At 37.3% G+C, this 11,252-nt stretch overlaps 2 protein-coding genes and 1 pseudogene across 3 annotated transcripts; 1 reads left to right on the top strand and 2 right to left on the bottom strand.

Annotated features, from left to right (window-relative positions):
• Nucleotides 1-2,631: 2,631 nt before the first annotated feature.
• LOC141818033 (growth-regulating factor 5-like) lies at nucleotides 2,632-6,384 on the top strand (annotated as a pseudogene).
• A 529-nt stretch (nucleotides 6,385-6,913) lies between these two features.
• LOC141818030 (dolichyl-diphosphooligosaccharide--protein glycosyltransferase subunit DAD1-like) lies at nucleotides 6,914-9,953 on the bottom strand. Of its 2 annotated transcripts, none has more exons than XM_074705630.1 (6): nucleotides 9,899-9,953; nucleotides 8,866-9,011; nucleotides 8,690-8,737; nucleotides 7,365-7,452; nucleotides 7,245-7,288; nucleotides 6,914-7,161 (listed from the first exon to the last, which is right to left on the bottom strand). In XM_074705630.1, exons 2-6 carry the CDS (start codon nucleotides 8,947-8,949, stop codon nucleotides 7,099-7,101), a joined length of 327 nt encoding a protein of 108 aa, XP_074561731.1. In that variant the 5' UTR covers nucleotides 8,950-9,011; nucleotides 9,899-9,953; the 3' UTR covers nucleotides 6,914-7,098. The 2 variants fall into 2 exon arrangements, with proteins under 2 accessions (XP_074561731.1, XP_074561730.1); XM_074705629.1 differs by having other exon boundaries at nucleotides 6,914-7,078.
• Nucleotides 9,954-10,268: 315 nt separating this feature from the next.
• On the bottom strand, nucleotides 10,269-11,174 carry LOC141818022 (pentatricopeptide repeat-containing protein At1g11290, chloroplastic-like). The gene has a single exon (XM_074705619.1). The coding sequence runs from the start codon at nucleotides 11,172-11,174 to the stop codon at nucleotides 10,269-10,271; it is 906 nt and encodes a 301-aa protein (XP_074561720.1).
• Between the last annotated feature and the right edge of the window lie 78 nt (nucleotides 11,175-11,252).

The following is an 11,252-nucleotide window of genomic DNA, read 5'->3' as shown; positions in this document are numbered from 1 at the left end:
AGGGGAGGAGAAAAGAAAAAGAACAGAAGAATAATATATATCCCTTATCCGCTATCGGACAGACGCCGTCGCCTCTTCGTACAGGAGCAGAAGGAGCAGCATTCTGTCTCCTCTCCGAGCAGCATTCCGTCGCCTCCTCTTCGTACAGTAGCGGTTGCAGTAGGAGCAGCTTCAGGAGGAATCAGATAGGTTTCCGTCGCTAATTTTAACGATCGAATTCGTATTATTCGATCGCTAATTTTAACAATCAATTTCATATATGGTCGCTAATTTTAACAATAAAATTCTGTTATAATTTATAAATTTAGCGACAGAAATTGAATTCGGTCGCTAATTAGCGATCGAATTCAAAATCGGTTGTTAAAATTAGCGATCGAATTCGATTTCAAAGTAGATATTTCACATACCTTTGGGCAGATTTTATCTTTAGTGTCAAGTAGTCCAATTTAACTTATTTACACTGTAGGAAATTACTGCATCTTCCAAGTGGGAGGAGTGCGTATCACTGTTTGAAGAGAGCTAGGATTATAGGTATTGAATGTTGGTTATCTCATTGTTCATGTGTTATTTTTCCCCTTAATTCTACTAGCATAAATATTTGATTCCTTTTGTCATAAGGTCAATTTCTGATGACAATTTTGCAAAAGAGATTTTTGAGGGCTATATTGCTCATTTGCAAGAAAAACTGAAAGAAAAGGAGCGCAGGAGGGGAGAAGAAAAGGTAATAAATTTTCTTTGGATTCATGGTTCATGCTAACTTTGCTTCTGACTATGTTGGTTAGGACTCCACCTCATTTCCAGTTGCATCAATTTGCAGAGGTTAATTGCTTCTGCTTTTTTCTTAAAACTGAGTGTGTTTGTACTCTTTATTTTATATTTTTCATGTCCTTATAGATTACACAAAGAAATACAACGTAGCTGTTTATATTCTTTTAATATTGTCTTTGGTAGCGTCAACGCTTGGAGGCAACTTTACAGGAAATCAACTCAGTAGAAAAGCACATGGCTTAAGTTTTTATTTATTTATTTATTTATTTTTAAAATGCAAGTAGATGGTTTTTGTTTGACTGGAAAATTAGATTTGTTTCCCTATTGCTTGAATAAATTTGAAGATTACAAAAATTGTTACTACATTTTTTCTTGAATACAATTCAAAGAGTGAGAGTAGCTGTTGCCTTCACTAAGGGGATGGCAACCTCTCTCTCTGTAGTTCACTCTTGGTGAAGCATCGCAACTATATTCACAGAACATGAATTAAGGTTTGGTTTTTGATGGAATTTGATTCCCAAATCAGCACATATATATATTATTCATGCATGCCGCATGGTGGATCTCCTTAATTGGAAGATATATATATGATCTGGACTAATTGTCATACACGTGCACGCTTAATTATGAATTTACTGAAGCGAAAAAAATATACTAATACAGCTAGCTAGCTGGTACTGCTTTGGAAATTAAACTTATTAAGTTCGTTCAGATATTATGGAATTAATTAAACTTGGAAATATATATAATTAATAGAAAAGTAGCTAGCTCTTAGATTATTCCCGATCGACCTTCTGATGGATGGAGGAATTGAATGCAAACCCTTGTATCGAACACGTATATAATAATTGTGGGAGAGTGCAGAAAGGGTACGTACGTTAGAATATTAATTAATTAATTAATTAATGCCAATGCAAATTAAAGATGGGTTTAAAGAAATTAGAAACTGCTGCGGCAGGTTGCAGTTGGATCGAGCTAGCTGGTCTTCTTAATTATCGATCGATCGAGTAGGTATATATAACAAACAAGAAGCTAAGTACTAGACAGCATGCATCGCATGCATTTCATTCATAATAGAATTAATTAAGGTGGTAGCTGACTGAATTAATACTGCAGATTATATTCAGCGAGAATATTATTGTTGCATGCATTTCACCGTTAAAACATATAATTAATTAATGAAGAAATCTAGCTACTAATTAATTTACAAACTTCTTGTTCAATGTAAGATTTTGCCCGCAGCTAGCTGTTTTCCTAGCTATCCATCGGTTTCAATTCCCTGTACATGGAGGTGGAGCATTTTATTTTCTGAAGAGCTAGCTAGCTAGTTGCTGACATATATATATATATATATATATATATATATATATATATATATATATATATATATATCCTATCAGTCACGTAATTAAAAACATCCATCGATCTTTAAGAAATTAATTAAAATGCAGTAATTATATTGATCAGTGCCAAGAAATTATAATTAATTAAAATGTGAGGACTCCAAACGTTCTTCACTGATCGATCGATGAGATGAAGCATATATATATCACAAAGGTCGATCGTCCCTATATATTTTGCATGTTTAGCAATCTGGTGATTAAATATTATCTTTAAAAAAATTATTTGTGAAATTAAAACATTTTCAATTTTTTAAAATAGCATGTTTTATTTATTTATTTATTTGAATATTTATTATTATTATTATTATTATTATTATTATTTTCTTGGTCCTAACGTTAGTAAAATATTTTAATAATAATCATTTGCAATAGAAAACACAGCCCTATTTACGTGGAGCTCACCATCATCACGCACACACTCTCTCTCTCTCTCTCTTCCTCACCACCGTTTCTCCTTTCTACGCACATGGAGGCACTTTATGCTTCTCGCTCACTCAACGGTGACCGGAACGTATCTCTCTGCCTTCCCTTTCCCATGAGTGAGTTCAAAGCCGCCTACTCTGCTCCACCTCCTAGCTCCTTCTCGGCAGCGATTTAATTTGGTTGACGGCGTAGGAGTCCAAGAAGGTCGGATGAACAGCATGGCAGGCGAGGCGACTAAGGGAGTGGGTGGCAGGCAGCCGTTAACGGCGGTGCAGTGGATGGAGCTGGAGCACCAAGCGATGATCTACAAGTACTTGATGGCAGGGCTTCCCGTGCCGCCAGAGCTCATAGTTCCTGTCCAACGAAGCTTCGAGGTTTTGCCTGGCCGATACTATCACCGCCCGGCGCGTAAGCAGTTCTTCCCATGGGGTTTGTGTTTTTCTTTGGTCGGGGATACTGTTCGATGGATTTGGCTGATATTCAGGCAATATTAATTGTTCAAATAGAGATCGTTTATCTTTTTTCTTGTTAGGTTTCATTGTCATAAATCGCTTTATCTCGATACCTAGGTTTTTTTACCTATATTTTTTTAGGTTTTTCGAAGGTTAGTTCGGTGCATTTGGTACTAGTACCACCATTTTCCCACTTTGATGGTTTTTCAAGTTCATCATATCATGGGATCCTGCTTTGTAAAATGCAATGCTATTATTTTCCGTTCTCCTTTGTTTCCGTTAATCTGATTATAAGATTCTAGCTTTAGGCATTTCTATCTGCCCTCTATGCTCCCGTGATAGGGTTTTGGATCTTTTGAAGCCTAAAGTTGATAGTTTCCATACTGTTTCCTTTTCCTTTTTGTGCACTCTGTGCTGTTATTCTGTTGCCCTTTCTTATTTCAAGTATTTCCCGTCTCTCTCAGTCTATCTGTGTGAGTGTATCATATTGTTTTTTCCCTTATTGTGCATATTTGAAATGGTAACATCTTGAAGAAATTAATACTTATGCTTTCTGTAGTGGTCTGAGTTTTAGACTATGTTACAGTTTTGATCTCTGTCATTGTTTGTTTTTGACTCCAAGCTTTAGCTCGGGTTTGATTCTACTATCAAGAGTTTTCCTTACCTCGATCTAGATATTTGTTTTCACCAACTTGAATGCTTGATTTAAGGTTTTTGCTTAACACAGTAATTTTCTTATGACTACTATAGTAAGAAGATTCTACCGTCACTTGTATTAATGAAAATGCATTTTAATCTGGTTATGTATTTTAATGTAAGAAAGAAATGATGTATTCTTGCATTTCCTCATCTGTATTGGTTTGTTGGAGAACATTTCTGATGAAACTTGACTAGTTGGATATTATTTGTGTTCAGTAAGTCCTTACTATGGAAAGAAGCTGGACCCTGAACCTGGGTGGTGTCGTCGCACTGATGGGAAGAAGTGGAGGTGCTCAAAGGATGCCCATCCTGACTCCAAATATTGCATACATCACATGCACCGAGGTGCAACCATTCAAGAAAGCCTGTGGAATCACAATCTATCTCCCAACTACAGTTATCTTCATCAACTGGGACCACCACCTCTCCCACCGCAGGGTCCTTCACTCCCCAGCATTCTATTACAGGACGTAGCAATACGCCAAGTTTGTCCCTTGGTTCCTCAAGCTCCTTGCAGTTGCATATGGACCCTGGTCCCTTAGAGAGCAGGTAGTCTGTCTTCCTCTCATATTTTGCAAATATGTTTTAAGATAGTCAGCAGTAAAATAGGTTAAATTTTGAGAATTTTAATAGTAAGTGCAGCATCCTACTTGTTTTGTAGACATGCATATCTCCACTCCATCATTACTCTTGTCCATTTCTGAGTAATCTGAACCTGAAGGCTTTAAGTTGTCAGTGCTGGAAGAATCAGAGAATAATCTGTGAACTTGCTCTGTTTCCACATATAGAGCATAGGAATAGGAAGATGTTTCTTCTCATTTGGCTGTTGACTTTTCTAAGAATAATTTTGCAGTCTGGATTCATGCAGACTCTAGATAAATTTAAACCTTCTTTAATTTAGTGCAGATGGTAGATGCAGAGTGTGTGTGGGTCATCATAAGCTATCATTTATTATGTGATGAACAGGAGATGCTTTTGTTTGTGTGGACGACTGATTTTTGTTGACATCTAATATTTATAATGATGTCTATGTTTTAGCTTCATCTTTATCTTTTTCCTGCTGGAAAACATGATGTAACAGTCACAGTGAAATTAGAATATTTAGCGATTGTTAAGTTTGGCTTAATTGCTATCTGCTGAATGATTCGGATAGATGGTACTTAAGATACCTTTTTTTCAGATACAAATGAAATTATGCTTCCATTCTTAAACTAGCAATTTGTTTAGGTTTTTTTTTTTTTCGTTTTGCTTCCAGCTTCTGTAGTAACCAGCAACCGCATAGTTTTTGAGAAGGTTGTTATGCTGTCATATGCAATAACTTGACTGTTTATTTCATTAATCATTGAGATAATTTATACTGTTTGCAGCTATAGATGGATTTAGATATTCTTCATGGTTGGAAGAAAATAGCAGCAGCAAATACCTTGCTTTCAGCAAGTGGAGTTCATTACTGTCGCACATTATCCATGGGAAATGTTCATGATTTACTGTGCAAAAATTGATAAAATTCTAGGAATTCCTGGTATGTCAATAATTTTCAGGCATGCTTTTCTTTTTCTTAAGAATATTTCAAAACCATTTTTATTAATTCTGCAAATTCACAACCTTACTTGTTTCCATGAAAAGAAGTCAGGACTCAAATGAGTTCAGTGCAATTTGGTTTAAGAACATGATGGAATTTTATAATCCCTTTTAGGGCATGCTTTATTTTTTTTAGCATGAGGTTTGGATAAAAAAATATGATTTGAGATTCAGTGAAGAATGATCACATAAATTCGTATGAAAGTGAGTGATTTTTGGCCTGTTGCAAAACCGCCTGAAGAAATGCCCCTGATTGATCAATTTACTGAACACTATGCGAGTAGGTTTAAAAACAAGAGCATGCCCATAATATTACCCGTAAGCAATGGTGTATGTTATGAAAATTACGTGACCTGGTCACTGCAAGCTGTTCAATTCTGTTCATATGAATGGCTTATCTAGTTCTTCGGATGTAGAGGACCTGAAACAAAAGAACCATGGATTGTTTACTTGGCTAGTCTCAAAATAGTGTCCAAATGAGTGTGACAAGCTTAACTTTGTAAATATATTGGTTCTCACGGCCACTGAAACTAATTCATCTTGAAATCTACAGGTACTTGTGTAGTACTAAACCTGGAATGGCTGAGCATACTTTCCGCACTGAAACATCTGGTTCTGCAAGGGGTCTAGGGATCTATGGCATCGACAACTTATGGCAATTGACATCACCTCGAGTATCATCATGGCCTTTGCCAAAATTTAGCACCCCTTATTCAGTGCAAACTACTTACCCTCACTTCCCAGCAATCCAGGATCTCTGTCAGGCAACCCTCAGCCCAGTATCGAGACAACAGCATTCTTTCATTACAAGTGAGGTTGATGCACCAGTAACGACAAAGCACGAGGGTCAGTTCCTGTTGCCTTTTTTTGATGAATGGCCACAGACACGGGAATCTTGGTGTAATCTCGAAGAGGATAGATCCAAACGAGCATCCATCTCCACAACCCAGCTCTCAATGACCTTTCCAATTGCTACCTCAGACATATCTACACCCTCTTCCAAATCCTCCAAGAGTGAATCTGCATCAAGTCGCACTGACCTGCTTGATATGATTTGACTCGGCTTCCTCGAGGATGTTTTGCTCTTGGTTAGACTGATGGCCATCTAACCATAATGTGTGCCTGATTCAATGAGTTATGAATTGCTTTGATAAAGGGCAGAGTTTGTTGCTAGTTCGTAGTCTTCTTTCTTGTTAGGTTTAGTTATAAAATTTGCTGTCTGGTTTTGTTGTTAATTACACTTTTGTACTGAACCGCCTCACTTTAGGTCCAGTTATAAAATGATGCATCGATGAAAGTTGTTTGGTTCCGGATGTTTTTTAGTCATCCAACATATGATTCTCTTTATTTACTCATTCCAGAAACAAAAATAGTTTTTGAATTTGTGTTTTAAATGAAATGGAAGAAAGAGAAACAGAAGATTATTGCCAATTTACTTTGTGCACAGCCAAAGAGAACGTAACGTGAAGAGGAGAAGGATTTTAATTTTTCACATGAAAGCCCCTGTTTCTTTTTCATCCATGGACCTTTCTAATAAGATACAGATATTATAACATTCAATATAAGAGCCAATTTATTAGCTATTAATAAGTTACCATAAAATTTTACTTTGCAACTCATGGAGTTCCTTTCATTTTCCATAAACACGGACAAAATCTTGTTAGAAACAAGATGAAAAACAAACTTCTAGTCCCACAGTTCAAGCTCAAAAAAATATAAAAAAGGAAGAAGAATGCTACAGCAGAGTTCCATCTACCCAAGGAAGTTCATGATCACCAGGTGGAGCACCAAGTTGCAAAGAACAAAATCAGCAAAAGCTCATTCAGGTGTAAGATCTTGAAATTATTTTTTTATTGAAATTATTTAGAAGTGAAGCTTGTAGACTTATTGGAAGTCAGATTTGAAAGTTAGAGGTTACCTTAAATTCCTTGTTCTCTTTGTTTACTTGAATGCGGAGGCAAACTGCATTGCCCAGCATAACAATGTAAACAACAATTTTATTTCTCTTCCACGATAAGGTGCAGTTAAAGGCTCATACCTGCAAGAACTGCTGTCCCAATGCATGACAGGACACCGGAGAGGAATGAATTAAAGGGAAAAGACCCAACTATTCCCATGTACACGATCTGTTGAATTGGCAGTTAGGGTAGACGTAGCAGAGATGATTGTATAGAAACTGAACTATTAGCGAAGTTGATGACTCTTGTCAGTTAAGAATCCCTTCAGACCATATAGCATCTCTATGACATACTAAATTAGCTAGCAACTAAATTGTTCCTTATGAATCCATTGGATGGGCATAAAGCTTATAAAAGCACAAGCTGCACAACCATGCCTAAATAATTCGAGCAATTAACTAAAAGATGACCTGAACCAATCAAACTAATTTAGTTCCACATAGTGAATTGTGAACTAATAAGGATCTTAAAAGTTTAGATGAGCAAGCAACTATATTAACTTGGACTTTAGCAATTTGGGTCAGTCAATTGTGATTGATAAATTAATTGGTCATATTTCTTATATAAGGTCAACAATTTGTATCAAAGCAGATAGACATGCTATGTGTTAAAAAGGAGGTTTGCTTATATGATGGTGTAGCCACCATTGAGTCACACATACTGTCGATCAATGATGATGTTAGGCAACGAAGTATTTGTCATGTGCTCCCCTAAAATGCTTCCCAGCTCAACCACATCAGTAGTACATGAATTAGTCTTCATAGAAACTTTGTGTTACAACCTTAATATCATTACTTTACAATCTTCTCAAAATCATAGTGGTATTGACAAGATTGGACGCTCTCTATGAATGTGATTCAGTATTAGACATTCCGTGAGCAACTAATTTCGACTCCAACAAAACCCTTATAGTGACTCGTTAAAACTCCTCAAAGAACTCTATCAAAACTATACTTATCAGAATGACTAAGATTCAATCATTCCAAAAGTACAATGAAATGTGGTGCCTGGGTTACCTGTGACACAGTGATTTAGTTCTATAAGGAGACCATTGACTAATTAAAGGTTTATAGACTTAGGTAAGTGAACTAATATTATCTTGGATTTAAGCATTTTTGAACAACAGTTCAACCAAATAAAGTTAGAGGCAAAAATTGTCAATCTAAGATTAGAGCTAATGGCAACAAAGCCTCAATTGGACCTCCATCACTTTACCTGTGTACTGAGTACTAAGCCTATTTGTGACCATAACATACAACTGTAACAAGACATCAATAATAATAGAAATTGCAAACTAAAAATAAAGGGTACACATTTTCTAAAACGTGGTCTTTGATCACAAAATTCCAGAAAATTATTTCATGTCAATAAATGATGAGAGAGAATGTCAATTTTCTTTTTATACCTGAATTACTGCTGTAGTGATTGCATAGACAACATAAAGATCGATAATCTGCATTACAGATGCAAGGAGTCAGCCTGCACCTCAGATTATAGTACTTGATCCATAAAGAAATCAAGTTGGTTCGACCAAATGAGGATGTTATTTTTTAAAAAAAAAGTAAAGGAAAAACTAAATACTTTGAGACTAGTTGGTGTAGCAACATAAGCAGATCGCAGTGAGCGAATGAGTGCTTGAGCATCACTAGAACTTGACTTTGCCATTCTTAACTCTTTGCTTTCTGCAAGTTGAAGCGCAAGATAGAACTTTGATGTAGATAAAGTGCCTGATTGGTGATAAAAACGAAAATAACTAATTGATTAAATGTGAACTGAAATTGAGCTCTTATCTTCATCAGAAAAAATGCCCTGAACAAAAGGTGAATGCATGCTTCCACAATTCATACTAGACAAACGTTGTAATCTAACAGTAGCTGAAAACATTCTAGAGAATCATTCAGTACTCACGGCATATAAAGATTGATGGTTACATTGTAATTTGACTAGTATTCATTCCCGTCAACTAGACTCAGAAGTGGGTAATATCCATGTAACCAAACCCAAAAGGTGAGTTCATGCTTCCATAATTATTACTAGACGACAACAAATATGCAATCGAACAGCAGACTTCAACTAAGGAAAAAAAATACTATTTTTTAACTCATCATATAGCCACATCAAGATTTGATAATGGCATTTGAATCTTCTCCAACCGATAATTGATGTCATATCCAATACCACACAATGAGTTAAAGACTAGATCCATATTGATGACTGAGCTACTAAACATTCCCTTCGAATCTCCGAAACCCTTTTTTTAGAAAGAAACAATGGAGGCTACACATTTTTTGTAACGGCCTCACAAGCCTCCATTTTTTTTTAAAGGAGAAACGGGAGTTGAACCCGAGACCTGGGCAACGATTCCGAAGGCTTACACACGAAGAGGCACACAAAATTACTATTTTGGCATCCATCACTCTTCATCCCCTGATAGGAACCCCAGAAGGTTAAAAAATGGAGGTTTTCCTAAATCTCGAGATAAAAAAAATAAAAAAGAGGGGGACAAGCATCGTCATCATTCCAGATCTAAAAGAGCAAAGCAACGAAAGTCGCTCACTCAAATTCTAAAAAGAATAGAAGATGAGAAAAGAATGGGAGAGTTCGGAAGAGGAACCTGATGCACAATGGCCAACGGAGATCGCCGCCCTAGGGAACAGATTGGACCCGACACGACGCGATGCGGTAGGAAAGAGAGGCTTGTGTTTTCTTCGATTAACTTGACAGCACGAGTAAGGCACGTGAATCTTTGCTTTGGGATCTTTTGGGCCAAATTGGACCGAACTCGAACCCTAAATTATTGGACCTATTTTTTTAATCCCAAACTTGCATTCAACACAAATGTCTGTGCTCCAACGTTTGATTTTCATAACTTGTTCTGGGGTACAAATAATATCGACTGCCATTGCATCAAGCAGATGCAATTTTTTTTTTACTAAAAAGAAAAAAAAAATCATCTTCGTTGCGTTGGTGATTCAAAAGATTGGCTACCAGTAATCTCCACAAGAACATTGGCCGTTCTTGAAATGGTGAAACCGCTGCATATCCCTCACAATGATCTCCCTACCAGTCACTTGTGATATGAACTTTGTCGCATTGTGACAATCTCTGCAGACGCGAAGGTTCTTTCGTATTTGAATTGTCATTCCTGGTGCCGTATTGATGAGTCCGAACGCGATCGCAAGTTTCTCACTGTGCGTATTGAGCAGCTGCTCTTTGACGTCCTCTTCCACATCGTGTGAAGAAGAAACAGTATGGGGCACATAGCCAGCAGCTTTAATCTCATCTATTAGCTTCGCCAGTCTTGCATATATCTTCTCCGATTGTGGGTGCTTCGTTCCGCCAGAATAGAAGGTGTGTATCTCGTTCTTCCAATCCATGCAACTGTAACCAGGAGTCTTCTGCAGGCCGGCCTTCTCCATGGTTGTTCTCACTCGCGCTACGTCCTCCCACATGGAGGCTGTTGCATATATGTTAGCCAACAACACATGATATCCTCCCTCTTCAGGCTCTAGTTCAAACAATTTCTTTGCTGCTTGCTCTCCCAATTTGACATTTTTGTGAATCTTACAAGCACCCAGCATAGCACCATAGACACTGATACTGGGTTTGATAGGCATTTTCTGAATAAAGTCCCAGGCCTCGTCGAGTCTCCCAATGCGACCCAGAAGGTCCACCATGCAACCATAATGGTCCGATCGAGGCTCTAACCCATAGTCATGCTTCATGCTGTCGAAGTATTTGTGCCCCTCATCGACTAAACCAGAGTGGCCGCAAGCTGAAAGAACACTCAAGAAAGTTACGTCGTTTGGCCTCACGGAGCTCCTTTTCATCTCTTCAAATAGCTCGACTGCAGATTTCCCAAATCCATGTGTGCAATAACCGTCTATCATTGCGTTCCAGCTAGTCACGTGTCTCTCTTCCATTGAATCGAAGAGTTGCCGAGCAATGCGAACACTGCCACATTTGGC

The sequence above is a fragment of the Curcuma longa genome, unplaced genomic scaffold (assembly GCF_044706935.1).
Source record: "Curcuma longa cultivar G26 ecotype Majalengka, Jawa Barat unplaced genomic scaffold, ITB_CL_G26_1.1 contig_23017, whole genome shotgun sequence".
NCBI lineage: Eukaryota > Viridiplantae > Streptophyta > Magnoliopsida > Zingiberales > Zingiberaceae > Curcuma > Curcuma longa.
This window is presented reverse-complemented; position numbering and strand designations above follow the sequence as displayed.

Bases quoted from the DNA above. Each gene is read 5' to 3' on its own strand.
- LOC141818030 (XM_074705629.1), bottom strand. From the start codon at position 8,949: ATGGCAAAGTCAAGTTCTAGTGATGCTCAAGCACTCATTCGCTCACTG. The intron at 8,738-8,865 runs GTATTTAGTTTT...TCTGTAATGCAG, and splicing joins CTACACCAACTAGTCTCAAA to ATTATCGATCTTTATGTTGT. The intron at 7,079-7,244 runs GTAACCTCTAAC...TTCCTTGGGTAG, and splicing joins AAGAGAACAAGGAATTTAAG to ATGGAACTCTGCTGTAGCAT.
- LOC141818022 (XM_074705619.1), bottom strand. From the start codon at position 11,174: ATGATAGACGGTTATTGCACACATGGATTTGGGAAATCTGCAGTCGAG.